The sequence below is a fragment of the Brachionichthys hirsutus genome, chromosome 13 (assembly GCF_040956055.1).
Source record: "Brachionichthys hirsutus isolate HB-005 chromosome 13, CSIRO-AGI_Bhir_v1, whole genome shotgun sequence".
Taxonomy (NCBI): Eukaryota; Metazoa; Chordata; class Actinopteri; order Lophiiformes; family Brachionichthyidae; genus Brachionichthys; species Brachionichthys hirsutus.
Window position 1 is genome coordinate 2,846,622 of NC_090909.1, and position 21,295 is coordinate 2,867,916.

The 21,295-nt window shown below is 44.9% G+C and overlaps 4 protein-coding genes across 4 annotated transcripts; 2 read left to right on the forward strand and 2 right to left on the reverse strand.

Annotated features, from left to right (window-relative positions):
• Positions 1-1,417: 1,417 nt before the first annotated feature.
• snrpd1 (small nuclear ribonucleoprotein D1 polypeptide) lies at positions 1,418-3,754 on the forward strand. Its single transcript, XM_068747412.1, has 4 exons — positions 1,418-1,523; positions 2,166-2,242; positions 2,784-2,975; positions 3,490-3,754. The coding sequence occupies exons 1-4, from the start codon at positions 1,510-1,512 to the stop codon at positions 3,564-3,566; spliced, it is 360 nt and encodes a 119-aa protein (XP_068603513.1). The 5' UTR covers positions 1,418-1,509; the 3' UTR covers positions 3,567-3,754.
• A 621-nt stretch (positions 3,755-4,375) lies between these two features.
• ggcta (gamma-glutamylcyclotransferase a) lies at positions 4,376-6,449 on the forward strand. Its single transcript, XM_068747260.1, has 4 exons — positions 4,376-4,503; positions 5,157-5,302; positions 5,382-5,514; positions 5,590-6,449. The coding sequence occupies exons 1-4, from the start codon at positions 4,387-4,389 to the stop codon at positions 5,713-5,715; spliced, it is 522 nt and encodes a 173-aa protein (XP_068603361.1). The 5' UTR covers positions 4,376-4,386; the 3' UTR covers positions 5,716-6,449.
• Positions 6,450-6,611: 162 nt separating this feature from the next.
• Positions 6,612-10,680, reverse strand: adnp2b (ADNP homeobox 2b). The gene is made up of 3 exons (XM_068747480.1): positions 10,573-10,680; positions 10,268-10,372; positions 6,612-10,174 (listed from the first exon to the last, which is right to left on the reverse strand). The coding sequence occupies exons 1-3, from the start codon at positions 10,678-10,680 to the stop codon at positions 7,466-7,468; spliced, it is 2,922 nt and encodes a 973-aa protein (XP_068603581.1). The 3' UTR covers positions 6,612-7,465.
• Positions 10,681-14,832: 4,152 nt separating this feature from the next.
• azin1b (antizyme inhibitor 1b) lies at positions 14,833-19,138 on the reverse strand. The gene is made up of 9 exons (XM_068746984.1): positions 19,037-19,138; positions 18,733-18,906; positions 18,292-18,464; positions 17,876-18,089; positions 17,693-17,767; positions 16,964-17,129; positions 16,646-16,752; positions 16,254-16,459; positions 14,833-16,171 (listed from the first exon to the last, which is right to left on the reverse strand). The coding sequence occupies exons 1-9, from the start codon at positions 19,136-19,138 to the stop codon at positions 16,096-16,098; spliced, it is 1,293 nt and encodes a 430-aa protein (XP_068603085.1). The 3' UTR covers positions 14,833-16,095.
• Positions 19,139-21,295: the final 2,157 nt, after the last annotated feature.

A 21,295-nucleotide genomic window follows, 5' to 3' on the forward strand; every position in this document is an offset into this window, starting at 1 on the left:
AAATTCTATCGCCCAATTATGTTTACAAAGTATTCAAACAATGCCTGTCGTGTCAGTGATGATGGTCTTTTTAATCATACTTTTATGTCAAAGCCAAACGACTGTAAACATATCCTGTGTAATGGCGGATTTTTTATTGAAATGTCTCCGTCTACTTTCCAAAAGTAGCCACTTACACAGAATGTGACATGCGATCCTAAATTAATTGCTTCTAATTAGTTCAAAGCTTGTTTTTAAAAGTGTGAGGGCTGCAGTGTTCTGCTGACGAGATCATTTTTAAAGCCCTGGAATAACACATTTCCACTCTGAACATGAAACTGTGAAGGTGCTGGACAGATTTTGAATGCTGATGAAGAAATTTCATGAAGCCTGCTGAGATGCCCCTGAATTTCAGTCCTTTCCTGCCATCTACAACATGGCTTATTTTCATTTGACTGGTTTGCACCACAATGGAAGCACTGGGGAGCTTTTAATTTGCACAAACATGCTATTAATGTTTTAGGATGCGAGTGTTTTTTTTGTTTTACTTTTTGTTTTCATAATTGATTGGTTTTCTGGTGAGAATTGAATGTCCATGCACCATTTTTAAGTTCACATCTATATATATTTAATATTTATATATTAACTTTCCCTCAGTCGTCAACCACTCCAGAATAAAAATAACATTTAAAAAATGCACTTGAACTCATTGATTATACTTAAAACATTCCCAGTTTGTCCACAAGGGAGGTTTGATGTGTTGCCAAAATTCTAAATGAAAGTGTCAGTGCAAAGTTTACTCTCAATAAAAAGAGCTGAAAGTTTCTCGCTATGTTTTGCTGCAAGTCTTTTATTTGCTGGTTCAAAATCACTTTCAGATCCTTCGTGGTCAAAGAAGTGAAAGAGGTTCTTTTATTTTCTTTTTACATTTTAAAAATGGCTTCACAAACTCAGCATGCATTTCTCATAAATCAAGAATCAACTAGGTGTAAATAAATGGCTTTATTCCATTTAGCTGCTTCAGTTTTGGGGTCAAGTCTTTCTTGCTTACTCTCAAACTATTATAGCTGGGACACATGAAAACAACATTAATAATTAGTTAATCACAACACTTGTTTTTTTATTCTGACAAATTACTTTACTTGCTTGGAAAAAGTTTGACAATTTAAATTTTTCAAAATTGAAAATGATTTGCTAATGTCACCGTGAAATAAAATGCATTTGTTTACCCTAAGATTTGATAAAAACCATAGTTCAATAAAAAAATAGTGTAAGATGCAGTGTATATTGCATAATTAACAACAAAGGTGCATAAAAGTTGACGCTCTTCAACAAAAAAAACATTATTCGATGCTTCACCGATGGGTGTCGCTGTTCGTTTGTTGTCCCTTTTCTTTTCCGTCGCTCTGTCGATGACGTAGAACTAACGCGACTACAAATTCAAGCGTTAAACAGCGGCCTGTGTTATTGCCCGAGCGCTGCAATTTTTTCTTTCTGGTGGAGAATTTTTCTCTGCGATCCGGTACCATCATGAAACTAGTCAGGTAAATAGGTGTAGTAACGACGCCGTTTTTGTTCGCCGTTGAAATAGGTCATAACAAGTAACGTCGTGCCGATGGATGGAAGTAGATGCGAACGAGCGGATGACGATGAGGCGGGAAGCGTAGAGGAATGAATGGAGGCTTAACGACGTCAAAATAGCAGGGCAGGCCCTGGGGTAACCCAGTGGATACCTTTTCGCATGTATTCCAATACATTTGCGCCTTATTTAGTTGGAAAATAATGAATGAATTGTAGCTGGAAAGTCCGTTATGTGATGTTTAAGTTAACAAGGGGAGACATTCCGACTGGAGGGCCGGCTTTTGTTCGGGCCTAGTGTGTTTTCACAGTTAGCAGCTAGTTAGCACTGGCGTTTAGCGACATAAGCTGCTCATAAATGATTTTTAGTCGTTTATTTCCCCCATTAAAAGTTCAACTGGTGAGATTTGACCGAGTGAAGCTCTCCTCGGAGGAGAAGCTTTATTTGGGTGGCGAACGGGTCTGTTGCGGTTGCTAGCTAAAAATGAAGTTAGCTAGGTAGCTAATATCAAGCTAATGTTAACATTGCATCAACGTGTAAACAGAATATCACTGAAATCGTTTCCCCCTACGATGAGTTGAGCTTTAACGTCGATATGTTCCCGCAGGTTTTTGATGAAACTCAGCCACGAGACGGTTACAATTGAGCTGAAGAATGGCACGCAGGTGCACGGCACCATCACGGGTAAGCTAGTGTTAAAATGTTCCGCCGTGACTCGGGCTAATGGTTCAGTTAGCAAATCTGTGCTACCTAATAATGCATGAGTCTTGTACTCAAATGTACCTTTATGACGGTTTTAAAGTAGATTGGAATGTGCTACCTTCAATTTAGATGTAAGATGAAAGGGAAAGCTTCATTTTGTCATTGAATGTTGGCCGCTACAAACGCATCAACAACATTTTGTTTAGGCCCTAGTGCAGGGAGCCCGTCGAAACAATCACACACATGCATATATGTAGAGAGGGTGAAGGCTCAAGGGCACCTCGGCAGGCGCACTGGAGGTAGATTGGCCCCTGGAGTTGGACTGGTGACCCTCCAGTTCCCAAACCATTGAGCCACAATTCAGAAGGTGCCGAAGTATGGTGCCTTTACTCTCCAAGTAAACGGTGTTTACTCTTTGAATGTGGATACGTCATTGACTGCTGCCGTTGACTTTGTCTCTATTTTAGTTTGTGCTAAAGCCTCGTCCAGTGACTCTTGCTTTCCTGCTTGTTTGCCCTCGTAGGCGTTGACGTGAGCATGAACACTCACCTGAAGGCGGTGAAAATGACCCTGAAGAACAGGGAGCCAACTCAGCTGGAATCTCTGAGTATCCGTGGCAACAACATTCGCTACTTTATCCTTCCTGACAGCCTTCCGTTGGACACCTTGCTGGTTGACATCGAGCCGAAGGTCAAGTCCAAGAAAAGAGAAGCAGGTGAGAAAAGTTCAAACATCGAAGTTTTCTCCAGACAGATGGACCCATATACAAATGTACACGGTGTTTCAGTTGTAACGAGTATTTTATGGCGTAACCGGTTTATCATACGCCTCTAGGCGTACTAGTTCTTCTAGTGTTTCCCGCTGTGGCCGTTTATAAAAAAAAAAAAAATTAAGAGACATTCAACAATTAGACAGTCTAAAGTTGAATAAAACTAAACTCTGTATTGAATTTAAAATGTTTGTATAGAAAGTATCCATGAGTTGAAGATATTCAATAACTCATCTTATGTCATACCGCAATAACAACAATGTCCTCTTATTATATATTGTGGTAAAATTAATAGTGTAAAGTTGTGATCAGGCTCAACCATGGGCAACTATTAACATGTCCCGGTTTTGTTCTGTGTTAATTCCTCGTCAGGCGATGTCGTTATTTAATTTATTGATTTAAACAGATCTGTGACGCATGACTGTCTGATTCATGACAAATCTGTTGTGTGTCTTCTCAGTGGCTGGACGGGGCAGAGGCAGGGGACGAGGTCGTGGCAGGGGACGGGGACGAGGCCGCGGTGGCCCACGGAGATGATCGCCCAACTGCAAACTTGCTGTCATCTCTCCGCTGTTATGTACAGGACCTTCTGTTGGTGATTTTTTTTTTTTTTTTTTTTTTTTTACAGAGGAAGCCTTGTGATTTTCCTTTTTTTTTTTTCATTCAAGTTTTGCTTTTCCTTATTTTGTATATTAAAATCTTGAAAGAGGATGAGTTTGACTGAATTCATGAGTGACAATTGTAAAAAGATTTTACGCCTGTTTAAAAACTGTGTTTCTAAAATCAAACTAACACAAGAGTTGCCATGGTTATAATACAAAGCTTGGTTTTTCGGTTAGAAAGAATTTGTTATCCAACTTAACCACTTAGCTAATTAATATATAACTAACTGATATTTATTCCTGTAAATATATTATAATTTTCATTAATAAGAGAATCTGCTGTTTTGTGGTAATGCAAAAAAAAAAGTTTCAAAATTAGATCATTCAATAATGCACAAATAAATATAAAACGAAAAAATATTCATTTTCAAATGTATTAACATGGACACACAATTTCACTAAATACGTTTATGTATGAAAATCATGCTGAATCCACTGGCGCCTACGTCATCGGCATTACAGGCCAATCATAAGACTAGTAGGGCGGGTCAACCACGCTAAGTGACAACCGTAGACATCCCTTCTCCAATCACGGGTGAGGGGCGTGCATCCGAGCTTGGCGATATATACGTCACGTCAACACGCTCGCCAGTGACGTAATGACGTAGTGCCGACCTTTACCATCTCGTGATCTCTGGGAACCGATTGGCTGTGCCCGCATCCCTCGTGCGGACGACAGAAACAGATATCTAAATATGTCCGGCACTTCCGGCGGTCGCTTCATGTATTTCGCTTTCGGAAGCAACCTGTTAAAGGAGAGGTTACAATTTGCAAATCCCTCCGCGGTGTTCCGCGCCACCGGCCGGCTGAAGGTAACGTACCAATTAACCTGGGTGGGGTCACCTGTCGATACAGGTACCGGTACATCTGGCTTACCGGTAATCATGACTCAGCGTATTAATCGTAGTTTATACGTGTAATGTTTTCTACACTGAACACCGTGTTGCGCAGGGAGCCATTTTCTTTATCTTGCCCTACGGCAACTCCACAGGGACACACGCACCGCACCTCTCCCTTAAACGTTGAATCATCATTATTCGATGACAAATTAAATCTAACGTGAATCTAACGTATTAAGAGCAGGTTAGGCACGGTAGTCTTAACGGAAACACGTGCGTGTGCGAATGCGCGCAGAATAACGAGTAACGACGCGGCTGATCCGCGGCGTCAAGTAGTCCCCGTGATTTTCGATCGATGCCGTTTAAATACCTGATGTAATCTGATTACAGTTACTTATTCTTGTTTTGAGCCACATTAGAAATTATAAATGTCCCAGGGGGCGCAGCCATACTGGGATGACTGGGCCCACTGGGGGGGGCAGTGCTGGAAGCACCAACATAATAACCCCCCCTCTTTATGTCACCGTGAAATAAAAGGCATTTGTTTAAGTGCACAATGCCTCTTCAGCCTTTTGTCCGATGACCCCCCCCTCATAACCTGTGTGTGTGTGTGTGCACGTGCACAGGACTACGGGTTGAACTTTGGCCTGTGGGAGGAACACGCAGACAACATTTGGCATGGTGGAGTGGCCACTATCGAGTCCCACCCGGGGGCAGAAGTTTGGGGGGTAATCTGGACGCTGGGCAACGAAAACCTCCGAAGCCTCGACGAGTGAGACGAAGCGCCGTCCGTCAGTCGTCCGGCCGGCGTGCCCGTCGTCGCCACTAACGCGCGGTTGTGTGTTCGTCAGGCAGGAGGGGGTGTACGTGGGGAAGTACTCCCCCCTGGAGGTTTTAGTGGAGACGGATCAAGGAGCGATGCTCTGCAGGACTTACCAGATCAACAACTTCCACGCCTGTCCTCCGTCGCCGCAGTATAAACAGGTGAGCGCCGAAATCGGGTTCCGAAGAAACCTGTGGATGCGAGTTTGAATCCCCGTGTGTCTCCGCTTCTACGAGGTGATCTGCTTGGGTGCGGAGCAGAACGGACTCCCCGCCGAGTATCTGAAGAGGCTGGAGGCCATCGAAACCAACAACTACAGCGGCCCCTCCATGATCGATAAAATCAAACAAGTTACGAGGTAGAAAGGTCGGCCGTCAAAAAATAAACTCACAGAATCCATTCGGGGGGCCACCACCGGGGGCAGCCAACAAAAAGGAGGGGATTATTCCCGGCCGAGGAACAACAGGAACAGACGGAATATCCAAAGGAAGTCCGGACTTTGAGACTAAATCTGAAATGTTTTCGTTCCAGCCACCACATTTTTGAGAGAAACTGAAGGACCAGTTAACCAGCGTCACCAGCAACATGTCGTCCCATCTGGTTTGGGAACTGTGGGAACGTCATTTGTTTTTCCCGCATCGTAATAACCCAAATGACTTCCAGGTTACGTTGAAGCCAGTACTGCATGTATTTTATACGGATTCTAGATCCAGTTAAAAGTGCATCCAAATATCCCAGTTTGGGATGAAGTGAATATTTTATCTTACACACAATCCTGGAACATTCTGACACCTGGGGATTGGTTTCTATTTTGATTAGTTCTGCATGATAATGTCAAATCTTGCAATGATTTTAACAAAGTGGGAAAAGCTATGAATCATTAAATGTGAAAAATTATGGGACTGTCAAGTGAGTTGAAATTGCACCCCCGTGTGGACATAAATTGTCACTACACGCGCTTAGCTATAAAAACCGCCTGGGGGCGTAGTTCTGTTAAATTGCTTTGGTCAAATCAATTCAACCGACCTGTTGGAAAACATTTCCTTTGGATTGTAAATTATGATCTATTCCTGCTAATAAAGGATGACAAAGTGGCTTCATGTTTTACAGTAATTTTTTTTCTCCCCCCCCCCCCCCCCCCCCCCCCCCCAATACGAGTTACACATCAAAGAACCAAAGCCTTGGGGTGCGTTCACACAGCTTGATTTTAAAACGTAGTTCTTTATTACAAAGTAAAAAAATAATGAATCGTGTATGTAAACGAAACCTTTATTACTTTACAACACAGTGGTCTTGAACAGAACGAGATTTCCAACCTCTCCCAACATCTTTTATCCTCTAGTAATTATATAAAACACGCATCATACTTCAAAAAAAAAAAAAAACAGCTGTCAAGAGAATAGGCAATATATGCTGAATACCCCACTAACATGTTCTAAGTCTTGAATGTCAAATACAGTATGTAGACTCCACAATGGCAGCAATTGTAATGTCACCCGGCAATAAAACAAAAGCTCATGCAGCAACATGATCAGAGATTTATAAGAGTCCTTTATCGGGGGAACCCAACGACTCATTTGTACGTCGTTTGAATTTTAATTCAAACTACGTGATGAACATTGTCCAAACGTGTGTGGGGGGAGTTTAACTTTATTTTCCACCCCACCCCCACCAGCTTTACACCTTATGTCATATAAATGTGAATATGAAAGAAACAAAAATGAGGAAAAAAGGAGTGCTACAAGATATAAATAGGTCCAAATATGTAAAACATCAATCAGTGAAGGGAAGTATAATATATTAATAAATCAATCTATGATGAAGTGTGCACGCAAAGAGCAAATGATGGCGTAGGAATAAGCTTAGCGTAGAGCGGGCACAACGCAAGCAGCAATGGCGCCCACGTTCTAAACTAGCGCCACGGCGGCTCTGCATTCATGCGGCAGTTCGGATATGGACCAGTGACGATATGCGGAGATGAAACGACGCCGTATTGAAGACTATAAGAACAAACTGCCCTCCGTTAACAGTCAGGAAACATGTGTTATAAATTCGCGGACTTCTGCTAATAGGCCATGACGTTTTTAAATCAGGGACGACTTTGCTTTCGTATTATTTGCATTCCATCGGCTCCACCCGTTCCGTGTCCCGATGCTTCTCATTCCCACTTTCATCCATGGGCTCTGGTCCACCTTCAGCGTTCGGGGGCGGCGGCCGTTTGCTTTCTGAAGCCGGCGGGTCTGGGCTGACGAGATTGTGCTCGACTTTGCTCAGTTCGGTCATGTTGAAGCCGAGGAGAACGGCGGCCGAGCTCCGCCTGAGACTCTTCATGCACTTGCTGCGCTTGGTGCCGAAGTAGGCCGCCAGCTCCACTTTGGTGAGCGACAGCCTCTTGCACAGCTCCTCGGTCTCGACTTTGGTGGCGTAGGGATTTCGGTTGAAGTATTTGGTTATGAAGTCCTTGCGCTCCTCGCCGTTGCGGCGCTCTGCCGCGGCGGGCTCCAGCGCCAGCTTCACCGTGGGGTCGATCTGAACCACAGGCTCCGGCGGAGGCACCAACTTCTCCTGGTCTAGTTTCTTGCGCATGGCAGCCTTTTGTTCTCGTTCGAGCGCATTTGCCTCGATGACCTGCTTCAACGCCGCTTCCAGCCTCTTCTTAGAAAGCACCTCTGCTTCCGATTCGGCGGGCTTTGCAAGCGGCGCGGCAGGAATCACACGGGCCGGGGCGACCAGCTGTTTCATCGTCATCCCTTGCGGCACTTGGAGGAAGTAGAGTCCGGTTGGCTGATTGACCTGCTGAACCGGTTTCGGCGGGGGCGGCGGCGGCTGTGGGGCCGCCGCGGGTTTGGGGAGCTGCGGTTGTTTTGGCGAACACCGGCATCGCTGAATGTGGAGCATCACGGCCTGCTGGGTGACCTTTCCCGTGTAGACACCATGACAGTAAATGCACTTGAACGCCTCGGTCTTGAGGATGGCGTGAATGGTGGGCGCGACAAAGTGTTTCTGCTTCAGGTGCTCGACGTGTTTGAATTCGTCGGAAAACTTTTCATCGCAGAAGGGACAATAGGAAGCGTTGATCTTCACGGGTGCCGGGCAGATATCCGGCTGGCTGCTGGGCTGCAACTTGAAGAAGATCAGGTCGAGGGAATTCGTGACGAGGGCCAGATTGACCTCGGTCTCTCCCAGGATGTCTTTCGGAGCGGTGGTGTGGACGTCAAAGTAAGGGAATAAGATTCCTTCGGCGCCTTTGGAATAGACTCGGTACTTTTGCCTCAGAAAATCACAGTAGGCCTTACTTGCAGGATTGTGCAGCTTCACATGCTCGGCGAGCTGTTTGATGGAGAAGAACAAGGCCGAGCAGTACAAACAATTCAGGCCATGCAGCAAGTGTTGAAAGACACTTTTTTCCGATAGTAGAATTTTGCATGTTAGACATTTGACAGTTTTATCCGGCATCTTCTTCAAGAACGCCGCTTTTGCCGCTACGCTTTCTGACTTTTTTGAATTGGATTTTGTCTGATGGGCTACCTCCGTATGCATGTCAAAGACATTGGACGGGAAAAGTTCATTGCAGAGAGGACAGGTGATCCATTTCTTGGTTGGCGGCGAGGAGTTGATCGTTTGATCGACAGCCTTGAGCGGGGTATTTGTGCTCTGAGACAGAGGCATTGCTACTTGCAGCGGAGCGAACGTGTACGTGGGCAAGCCGTTCACCTTGTTGCCCGTTGGGATCAGGTGACTTAGCAGAGACTGCGATGTCAGCATGGTACCATGTTGGGTGATTTGGTTCATAGACGCGTTTTGTGTAATCGCGGCAGGCTTCGATACGGGTCCCGGCACTGCCGCCACGTTAGCCTGCACTCCTGACGGAACGAGGATCTGCTTTTGTTGCGGTTGAACAGAAGCCGGAGCGAAAGTCAGCGGCGCCTGTTTCAGCGACATCTTCGCCTGATGAGCGGACAGCTGCACCATGGATGCCCCTTGGGGCATAGCACCCCGGAGAGCTATTGTAGCACCAGGCTGGAGCAAACCTTTAGCCTCAGCGCTAGCCAGTCGCACTAGCGCCGACGCCTGAGGTGGAAGAAACGCTTGATTGGTTCCGGGAGCGCAGATCAGAGTGGCGCTATTGGTAGTACCCTGTACCTGCTGCAGCGCCACCACAGTCCCTGTAGGTTGGCCATTAATTGGTAAAACCAAGGACTTACTGTTGAACAGCTGAGGTTGTTGAGGTTTAGGCGCAATGCTTGGAAAGGTCACGAACAGGCCGTTCCCGTTGGGGGTTGGTTTGATGGCGAAGTTCTTGTTCTCGTAAATCAAACCCTGAACTTGTGTGCTGACTGAATAGTGCGCCGGCTCAACCAGCATGTGATGCAAAATTTGGTCCAAGCTTCCAGCGTTCACTCGACACACCTTGCAGCAGTAGACTTTTATAGACGCGTTACCTTGAGGGCTCAATCTGTAGCCAATGTACTGTTCCGCCAAATTGTCCAGGTGCTTCAGAATGATGTGCTTTTTCATGGAAAAGATAGAAGAGCTGGGAAATCCGCATCTCCGACAGTTGTACCTGTCGTTTCCGCAATGGGACCCTACAGGTACGTCCTTCGGCGGCTGCGACTGGATGGCCATTTTGGCATGGAAGAAGAGCATGTGCTTCTTGACGACCCTGGGGTGGCCGATGAAGAGGCACCGACTGCAGGACGCCAGCGCGCACAACGACTGCACATACGCGTGGCAGCGCGAGACATGGCTCCTGAAGTGGTAGATATTTTGTGAAGAGTACTTGCACATGGTGCAGCACAGAGATCTGGAGCGATAGAACCACTGGAAGACAAGGAAGTCAGGGAATGAGCGATTTCACAAACGCACAAACTGGGAAGTCTACTAAGGTTAATGTCGAAGCAGCGCCTCGTCTACCTTTTTGTGCTGCCTGCCGTGGTGTCCATCCGTGAAATCAGACCAGTTTGTTTTGTTGAAGGGCTCGTCCACATCAGAGTTCTTCTCCGAGTTTTCTTCGAGCTCCTGCAGAGCAAGTGTCACATCAGTTAAAAGCACAAAAAGTCCTTTACGGAGGTTAAGAATCTTCTGGGCACAAACATTGATTAGCATTTATTTTATTTTTTTGAGTTACAAATAATACAATGACCAGGATCAGCATTTCTTATAATATCAGACACAAATCTCTGAGGCATTTCCAGTTACTCTGGACCATGAAATCCTACCTTCAGCCGGCTTTGGCAGTCTTCCAGGCCAATCTCACTCAAGATGTTCTTCACTGCCTTGCGTGCCTTTCGGATCTTCTCGATATTTCCAACTGGAACCTGATACATTATTCCTCAGGAGCCTTGTGAAAAGAGAAACAAGCTCTAACGTTACGTAGCCCACAGGGCAGCTGTGGCTACAGTAGTAGCTTCAACACCACCAAGTATGGAGTGAATTAATAATGCACAATGTAGAGTGCCCAGAAAAGCACTATATAAGACCAACGCATTATTATTATTATTATAAAAACGTAATTACAGATACGAGAGTTCACTGACATCACAGCAGGGATTTATATCTACCCTATTTTAACTGATAGTTGGCAGTTAATAGTTTAAATCATGACCTGGGTAAAACTTTAAACAAAGACCCCGTCTCAAAATAATTCCAAAATATTCCTAGCTGCACTAGAGGAGCTTTTATTCTCGTGCTCTTTCCCCGCCTACTGGTAAAAGTCCTACCTATTATTGTTAATTTCTTTAAAAGGGAAAACCATTTTGATAGAACCATAACTTTCTCAAATAGGTCAAGTCACAGGAAATTGCAAGTCACGTGACTTTCACCAAGGAAGCAGCCATTTTGAATTAGCTGAATGAAGGACTGCCTCCTCTGTTGCACTGAAGAGCCACTAGAGGGAAGTTAGCATGTGCCACATTGATCAATTTGATTGGTAATTACTGAACGTTAATGACGTAGGTGTCGCACAAATATTCACGTAAAGAGACAAACGTGGCGTTACGGTGTTCCACCTTTCACAGCTGCCATAACTACATTATTGTTATGTGGTGAAGGGAGATTTTTAGAAATCAACAAAACCAATAATAATATGACATAACTGGGAAGAATGGGATGTAAACATTGCACCTGAAGAACTGGAAAGAAAGACTTATACTTTTGTAAAATAAAATGATAGTATCACAGTAATATCCATGTCATCCCTGGCCTTGGTGATGTGTGTTGTATGACAGAATGAAAATAGTGTTCCTGCCAATAGCTGTGATTATATGCAAATAACATTCACGACCCGACAGATGAAGTCACTTTGAAGTATCCTCACCCTGCATGTCCGTCACGTGTTTCGTGTCTATCGATTAAACGACGGGACCGAAAAAACAAGTTTAAAGTGTGCGTTTTGGTTTTTTTTTTTTTAATCGCCTGCAGTTTAATAAATCCTTCCACGCCGGAAGCATCAAAAGCACGCCGGCAGCGGCCACGCCGCGTCCTCCCTGCGTGGGGATGCCCACGGCAGTCCTCGCGGATATTTACCTCGTCCACTGCCCGGTGCAGGTCAACGTTTGATGCCGCTGTGCCAGCCCCGACGGGATAACGCGTTCCACTTCAACCGGCCCTCACTGTGTGCGTCCCGGTGGGCTCTGCGTCCGCTCCCGGTGCCGCGGGCTGAGACTCATACGAGCAGCATCCTCTGTCTACCGGACACCGCGGTAAGACAGATGGAGTGAAATATATTAAGTAAATGTTTGCAACGCCCTCCTCCTTCCTCCTAAGATAAGTTATTATTTTTTTTGTAACAGCTTTTGTCCCTTTCTTCCCCTGTTGAGGAAAAAATGGCGCTCAAGTTCAGGATGTGACGTTTTAGATCATGATTTGCATATTACCCAAACTGACCAATGGGAAGCCTCTCAGCCTGAAAACTGAAAACAACTTTTTATTCTCTTGTAATGACTGTTGAACATTCTTTTATTGTGTACAGGTGCCAAATGTTATCCTCGTGTTTCAGATTGTAAGCTAAAAAAGTGACTTCCTACTCAAAATGTTGCATTATACAAGAGATAGCTAGGTCTAGGGGGCGTGGCTAATGAGACGCCACTGAGAGTCACGTGGTACATGACTAAGGCCAACCAATGGGCTGTCGAGAAAATGAGCTAAATGGGTGGTTCTTGTGGCCTGACGTCATATCATGCTGATTTTTTTCATCCAATCAAATTAATACTCAGTTTAGATAGGGCAGAGAGTTGATTGGTTGGTTAGATTAAAAAAAAAAATAGCTAGCATAGCACAAAGTATTACGACTATCAAATATTGGTGTAACCGGATGGGATGTAATTAGGCAGGCAGGTGTGGGAGGGAGCACCTGTGGCCCATTTGCCACTGATTGGGGGGGGCGTATATAGGTGCTTCCCTTCCCTCGTTCCCTGGTTCTTTGCGTTTTCCCCGTCAAAGGCAGGTTGGCCGTAGACTGTCACTGCCTTGTCTCTCCTTTTCTTTTGTTTTTAGAGTATTAAATAAAGACTCTGAATTCCTAATGCCGTGCTGGTCTTCAGTGTGGGCGGACCTGTGCTGTCGGGAAACCCGCTAGAACGAGCTTGGGGACTGAGGTACGGAAAAATAGATCTTTAGGTTGAAAGTCCTAAAGTGGCGTTGTTGGCAACACATCGTCTAGCCCCATATGCCCAACGCCACATTGGCAAAGATACCAGAAAAACCAAGAGGCTAGCTGCTGTCGCATCGTTATAATACGAATAGCAAAATGCCTTAAGAAGGCATTCGTATTGGCGACATCAATGTGCCTTCAAGCTAATTTTTGCAACATACTTTGTGTTTGTTATTTTCGCCTACCAGCTTTCAAACATGAACATGTTGAGCAAAATTCAAGCCACTACCAGAACTAATTACAGTCTATAAATCAAACCGTACAAAGTTTAGTTGGTTGGGAGAAATGGAATTCATATGGCGTATTCAATCTGGTCAGGCTACGAAAACCAGGATAATATAGTTTATATAGTTTTTGGGGAAACAGTGAAAGAACGTACAGTTAAAATTCATCATGTCTGTGTTGCAGGTGTTTGTGCCACAGAAGAGCATTCACAAGTAGCAGGTAAGAAGACTACTGAAGGATAACGAAGGTATGGTCACGCCTCCAATCCAAAAGCATAAAGAAAAGTGAGATTTCACCAATACAAACTAAGGTGTGCAAATTAGCGCATGATCCCCCATTCAAAATCTAACTGGAGATAGTTAAAGGTTGCTCAGTCATGCCCAACAAGAGGTCTTCTCAGTCAGGTAATTTCAGACCTGTCGCCGCTGTGTTGTAATAGTACTACTCGTGTACTCAAAAGTGTGTAGTCTCATTCTTGTGGCAGAATAATAAAATGTCCACATGCTACTGTCATGGCAATTACTATCAAATGCATCATTCCCAGTACTCTGACAATCTTCTGACAAGCAAGTGAAGCCAAAATGTTCAGGGACACACCGATAGGGTGTGTGATATCTGATAGTACTGGTAATTATCAAAATGTCTACTACACTTTGTATCACATCATTATCGAGTGCGAACATTTCACCTCTCAATCTTTCTTTTGGGGGGGGGGGGAGGGAATTTGAAGATGGCTGGTTCGTTTGAAAAGGGCCTTGAGAGGGAATAAAAATATATCACGAGGGCCTCATCCTTCCAAGAAAGAACAGACTGATGACGACATGGCCGCAGGGATCGCTGTAAGACGGGACGGTTTGGGTCCACGCAGGAATTTGCCACGTCACGAAACGCCGCGCCAGTCACCCAGCGGGAAAAGATGTAGAGATTACAGCAATATAATTAGTCAGTAATAATAATAGAAACAGCTTGACCCTCAGTTTAAATACAAATTTGAACTGTTCGAGTGCATTTTATATAACTTTTTACAGACTTTTAACTTTCTACAGTGGTCTATTTGGAAAGAGCGGTGGTCTCGTGGTTAAATTCGCCGACTTTCCACGCCACGAACATTATGTTCATCGCCCGTATTGATATCTGTTGATGCTTGTAGGTGATTTCCATATTATTACTTGGAAAGATGAACCTGAACGAACGTAATAGAAGATTATTTTATTTTCCTACTATGGCATCGCTCTCACCCACCCAATATTGCCTGATTGGCTATTAGTGAGGGGGCTATATTGAAACGTCACCGCCATGCCAAGCCAATCAGAGTTCGACAGACTACTGTGGCGTCGTTAGAAATGATTTGGAACTTCCGAGTCCTATCCGAGTTAAATTGATTTTGATTGCTAGATTTAAGACTTTCAACATCTATTAATTTTACTAATTTGCAACAAGAAGCTGAAGCTCATTCCTGGCAGCTTTCAAACTGATAACATATTGTGCCCCTTACAAATCTTATACTGGCCTAAAATGATGGTTTTATCAAAATGTGTGGCATTCTAAACTGTTTCAAAAACACACGAGGCATAATTTCAGAAATTGTATTAAATTATCACTTTTATCTACTTCAACAGGCACAATTTACAGTCGAAAACAGGCTATGGTCCATTAGTGCCTTAGACGAGCAAGTAATTAATACATTAGTTATTTATCACACACACAAGGGAAGGATTCTTCCAAAACTGTAATTAGGTCAGGTCATTTTAATAGACATTTAGCTGTACAAGAGACGGCATCGTTTCCCTCATAACTAAAGTAAGGCATGAGGAATGATCTGGCATGCTATGCATCATTTTTGCACTACCCCAGAAGTCTGTGTACAGCTACTATGCCTTTCAGTGGAGAAATAAGGACATGTATATCTATATCCAGATCTTATGTTTAAGCACTCCAGAAATCTCTCCTTTGCTGGTATTTTAGAGCCCAACAGAAAAAAAAAAGACACTGAAACAAAAGATCTGAATAATCAGGGTTGCTTTGTTACAAGTCAGTCTTTTTTTTAATCCATAACATAATTGTGCATTTCAGAATCGATTAACCTCTTTCCACCAAAGGCAAGGAGTGCATTAGGGTGTGAATAAAACCACCGAGGTCACAAACACCACACTGACTCCCATGTAGCGTTACAAAACACACCAATACCCTTATCAGGAAAACACTGTAAGATGGGCGACAGCAGAATAACAAGGGAAAACAGTATTGGAGCTTTAAACATGCCCCGTTATCGTCTGAATCTAATAAATAAAATACATCGTGTGGAAGCGTAGAAAGAAATGAGGTCCCGCCATTCTCCTGAATTAATTTCAATGCTGAAAAATGAGGGGACTGAAGAAGAGAATTCACATGTGGCATTGGTTCGTTTAAATGCTTGAAAAATTCTACAGACAAAATGTATTCGGTGTCGAACAGACAAGATTTACATAACCATCAACAAGTATTTAATAGAGAGCTCGATTTAAATCAATTATACATTTTGTAAAATGGATTTAATTTAGGAAACAAACCACCACAATCGAGGTGGTGGAGGGGGAGAGGGGGGGGGCGTCCCATCTCCAAGGAGTTGTCCATTTTGTTGCATAATGTCATTTCAGCTTGGACAGGAGTTCTTTTAGCTGATAGATTCTTATAACTCACCGGAGGGAGGAGCAAAAATGAAGACCTTCCAGATAAACTTTTAGCGTTTACAATTTTAAGACGTAAATCGCCACTAGAAGAAATAACGGGGAGTTGCATTTTTTTTTATTTTATTTGGGAATGTCGACCACATCCAGGCCCTCGTCTACCTCTGTGAGACGGTGAAAGCAGAGGCAAAGGAGGGGATTCACACGCTGTACTGGCCCATGGAGAAGTTCTTCATAGCGCTGTCCAGTGCCACACCAGCCTCCTGCATTTTGAACCTGCGTGCAGCAGCAAACGGTGCGAGTTAGTCGTTCGCATTAGTGTCGAATGGCGGACGCTTGCAACTCCCTCTAGACTCACCAGTCAGAGGCGGAGACGGTGTAGTAGACGGGCAGGCCGACGGAGGCGAACTCCTCCACGCCGCACGCTCCCATGTCAGAGAAGAGAAGCCAGTCTCCCACACTGAGCTCAGGCAGCAGGCAGCGCTCCATCACGCAGTCCAGCTGGTCCAGTGATGGACCCCACAGGCTGCTGGGATACACCGCCTCCTCGCCACACAGCCCATGCTGCAATGAATGAAAAAAAGAAAACAACCCCAGAATGAATAAATGACGTGTGGGACAGGAGGTAAAAGTTTGTCCAAAGGATCAGATCTAGATATCCCAAATGCTATTATCTCCAACAATGGATGACCCTCAAGTAAAAAGTCGGTTCCGAATGGGGTCGACTCTCGTGGGTGCAGCTCTACTAACCTTGTGCACCGACGGTGCAGCGATGGAGTTTCCCAGCAGCTTGCAGCTGAATGGGCCATAAACACCCTCGTTGATGTAGTATAGGAATTCAGTCCCTTCATTTTTCTCTCCTGTGTAAACGCAGATTTTTAATATGAATATAGCGTCTTTACACGTTCGTTCATGCAGCACCGAAGCGTCAAAAAAATATACATTTAAATTTCCTCAGAACAAATATGACGACAAACAAGTCCGCCGGAGCGCAGCTATCTGCACCTGAAGGGGGCAGTCACACAGGTTCTACAGTCAAGATTTAACTAGGAAACAGGACCTCCGTACCTCGAGGCAGGTCGTCCCAGTGCCGGTTCACCACATCTTTGCCAATCACGCTGACAGCCAGGCTGAACGCCGAGGCCACGTAGAAGCTGCTCGGCTGGGCCAACACTTGCACGCCAGACAGTGGGCTGAAGTACGCATCCAGCAGTGGTCTGACAGCAGACTCCACCTGCACAAGGTCAGAGGGAATGTACATTAAGATGGTGATTCTAAAAATAGAATATGTGCAAAAATATTGGCCCGCTGGGAATAACAATGTTTGAAGTAGGGGTGCACCGATTGTACATTTTCTGGCCAATCACCGATCTTTAAAAAGCCGGACCTTCCGATTCCGGCCGATACAGATTTTTCTAATAACTGACAGCAAACACCTCCAGTTCCAAAACTTGCGCAACAGGTTACACTGCAGACCTGTTTGGAGCATTTCACCAAAAATTAAGTGCACAGCAGTATTTTGCTTTTACAAATAAAAAAAGGAAGTTACAAGGTTTGAGGTCGTGAATAAAATAACTATCTACAGGACAAACTAAGAAAACGAGCTAGACCACCAATAAAGTGTCCTGACTTTTTAGGTTTTCAGTAATCTGTCGAGGAGAAGCTCTCATTGTACGGCCAGATGGGGGATACAAATAGACTCAGCATAACTTACATGAATCTGCGTTGGTTTTTTTTTTTTAGGTTTAAGGTCTAATTAATAAGAGCATCCAAAAATCACGGTCGTTTCACACCAACCTGTTTGAGCTGGAAATCTGAGCCGCTAAATCCACCTCCGATGTCTAGGATGTTCATGTCGTAGCCCAAATCCACCTGAACGGAAACATCGCACGGTCAACAGCGAGTGAAAATAACGTCCGCTGAGCCACAGCCACCGACTTCCCACCAAGTCGCCATAATACGATCAGAACATTTTCTTACCCCCATGTCAAACACACAGCGGGCGTCCGACAGCGCGTGGGTATAAGCGTCTTGCACGTCCTGGCAGGTGCTGGGGATGTGGAAAGACACCCCCACCACCTGCACCCCCAGTTCCTTGGCCGCTTCCAGCAGGTGCCGACAGCTCTTCAGAGAGAAGCCGAAGGTCATGCTGGTCTCGGCTGCGTGATCCTGGGTGGCCAACTGGAGCAACAATCTAGAGGCAAATAAGAAAAACACCCTTTTATAGCTAGCCAAATACTTTCTGATTTTACTAAAGGTTTATTCGCTTATGTATTTTCCAAGCATAATACTGAACTAGATAAATACATATTTATAAAATGCACTTCCCTATGACTTCAGGTTGCAAAAAATTACTAAAAAGTAAAATTAGTCAGGACAGCCAAGCGTGACCTTACTTTGCGTCGGGGTGCAGACGAGAAATCTTCCTCAGCTCTGCCTCGTTTTCACACACAAGGTGCTGGACGTTGTTCCTGGCAGCGTGCTTGATGTGCGCCTGCTGCTTGCACACACCTGAGAAAATGATGCTTTCCGGTGGAACGCCATGCTCCAGCACCAGGTTCACTTCAGCCTAGCACGCGAAAGACACACGCGTTAGTGAAAACGGGTCAATAACAGCTAAGAGGCTCATCGAGAACAACCCAAACGTATTAAACCTTGTTGCATCATTCGAAAGGGTAATCAGTCATCCGCCAAATAGTAATCCACAGAGTGCTTGTAATGAAATTGCCTGAAAATATCAAGTGCTTTTTGTGAGGATATAAACACATAAATGCTGCAACAACAACAACAAAAAACACAACATAGCTTAATCTGGTCACGTGCAGCCTAAAGCCCACCTTGTTGACGCAAACGAAGCCCAGGCCTAAGGAGGCCAGCACCTCGATGACCGCGGGGCTGCTGTTGTTCTTCACGGGGTAGTAGGGCTGCAGCTGTGGCACGATGCTCTGCCAGCACACGTGCTGCCGCATCAGAGCGCCGAGATCTCCCACCAAAAACGCACTCTTCTCCACCTGGGAACACGGACGAGGCGACACCCGGGACTCGGTTACTCACAACTTATTAAAAAGCTGCCGCGACAGCCGAGCCAAGCGCCGAGCACCGGAACCCGAACGCACTTAAAGACAAGCAAGCTGAACTGACCAGAGCCTGTTCGCAGACGTGTCCATCAACGACGTCCTCGAGGGTCACTCCTCCCTCCAGGAGCTCGATAATGTAGCCGGGTTTGTCAGAGAGTGCTTTCATATTTGCTGTTTTAAGATAAGCAAGTCACGGGTGGGGTGGGGGGCGGGGTCACGACTGAGCCAATGGGGTCCTGCCGGTGCGCAACAAACTGCAGAGACACACGCATACAAAAAAAAAAAAAAAAAGCCAATAAGAATCTTTAGTCGATTAATCAGAGAGGCAGAACGCAAAAGGTGAGGAACTTCTACAAAGTGTTTCTCCAGTTTAAAATCCACAGCTAGCAACGTAGCTAACGAAAGCCACGGAGAGGAGAGGAGTGGAGAGGAGTGGAGAGGAGAGGAGAGGAGAGGAGAGGAGAGGACAGGAGAGGAGAGGAGAGGAGAGGTGCATTTTAAGCAGCAATCCAAACGTGTGGAATCTGGGCTGCAGGTGAACCGTCGGGTCACGCCTGCCGTATCATTTCTCACTTTGTGGATTTAAACGAGTCACGGTCAACACCCAATACTTCAACAGATCAAAACTTTCTGACTTTGTGGTTCCTAGACAGAACACAATGGCCCTGGACTTTGCTACACGCATGAGTAACCGTGCGTGTGTGTGTGTATGTGTGTGTGTGTGTGCGCACCTTGAGTCACTCACATGGACAAGTCAGGAGGAGGACCCAGTGCCGCTATCAGCTAGGATCCCAAGGTGGCTCAGCGTTGAAGTCAAACTGCTCCCTGTAAAGAGCCGCCCCTAGGCCCTCTGGGTAGCGCTCATACGCCTGTGCAGAGACGGGGGAGCCCTGAAAGATGGAATAAGTATGAAAGACGTGAAATCAAATTATTCCACGTTTTGCCTTTAACACCTACTTCTTTTCCCACACACAATCACAGCAATACTTTAAGCAAATTGACGCTCCCGTTGACGTGGTTTGATATTTTTTTTACGTCCCGTGTACGACTCCTGTCTAAATGAATCATTCTAAATTTAAAATCAGTCGACCGACTCTGTCAAGTCATTTTTTCTTTTAAATGGAAAATGGGAGACAATTAATGCGCCATACAACAAGCCACGGATTTGATTGATGACGGCCTTTTATTAAAGAAACGCCGTTGAAAGTAAACCGTAATCTGCTGACTGAGCGAGCCGCTAATGGTCACCTGGCTTTGCCGACAACGCGAAGCTACACGTTCGGCTAGCGCCGTAATTTGTTAGCAAACCACGAAAACAAATCCCTCGCGTCGATACGACGCCTCATTTAACGCAACGGAAAGGGTTTTAAGATGTGCTAATAATATATTTACGCCGCTGTAGTTACCAGTAAATATATATATATATATATACATGTCAAAATGAAAACGGAATTCAATGAATCGGATCTGTCATGTGCGGGAGACGCTCGGAAGAACTAGCCCCGCCATGTTACCGTCCGCCTCGCTTCAATCGCGGTTTTTACTTACGTGAGATAACGGCCAGTAGCTTTTGGAAAATCGTCTTTTCTTTTTCGGCGGAATTTTTAAAGAGTAGTGGACACAGCGTTAAAAGAAAGAAAGATGGCTGTTTGTGCCATATGTGTGCTGGATAGGTGAACGGCGGCGTCGCTGCTGATCATCGGCCTCTCTCTCTCTCTCTCTCTCTCTCTCTCTCCGTGCGCGTCGACTCGACTGACGGGCGTGGAGATGAGACGAGAACGACCGGAGCGAAAGCAGGGGAAGTGGCAAGGGGCGTGATCAACGGTCAGTGGGCGGGTGCTAAGCGTTCATTTCCACCAATGAGATCACGGAGTCGTAAAGAACACGCCAAATATGCATTTCCGAACTAATGACGTTACGTAAGCGCAAACTCTCCGTAGCCAGACCTCAGTTATTATTATGGCTCTGTTTGGATTTGAGTGCAAAGTAAAATATTTTGCAAAAACATTTATGTTTGATTTGCAATGCATTCAGACGCTCAGACAATATTAAAAATTTCAAACAAATCTTTCATATAGAAGCCTTTATTATAGCAAAAAAACAAAAAACAAAAACAGAACGATTTTCTTTTATCACAATACCCTGTCCTCTGCTGACCCATACTCTATATTTACAAGGGTCATGCACACATTAACGTCTTAACACATCACCGGTCATTATTTAATTTATGTATAAATATACATTTATCTATAAGCATTCTGTGACTTATATAACTTTTTTGTGTGTGTATTTTCTTCATTCTTCTTTCCTTCCACTATGCCTT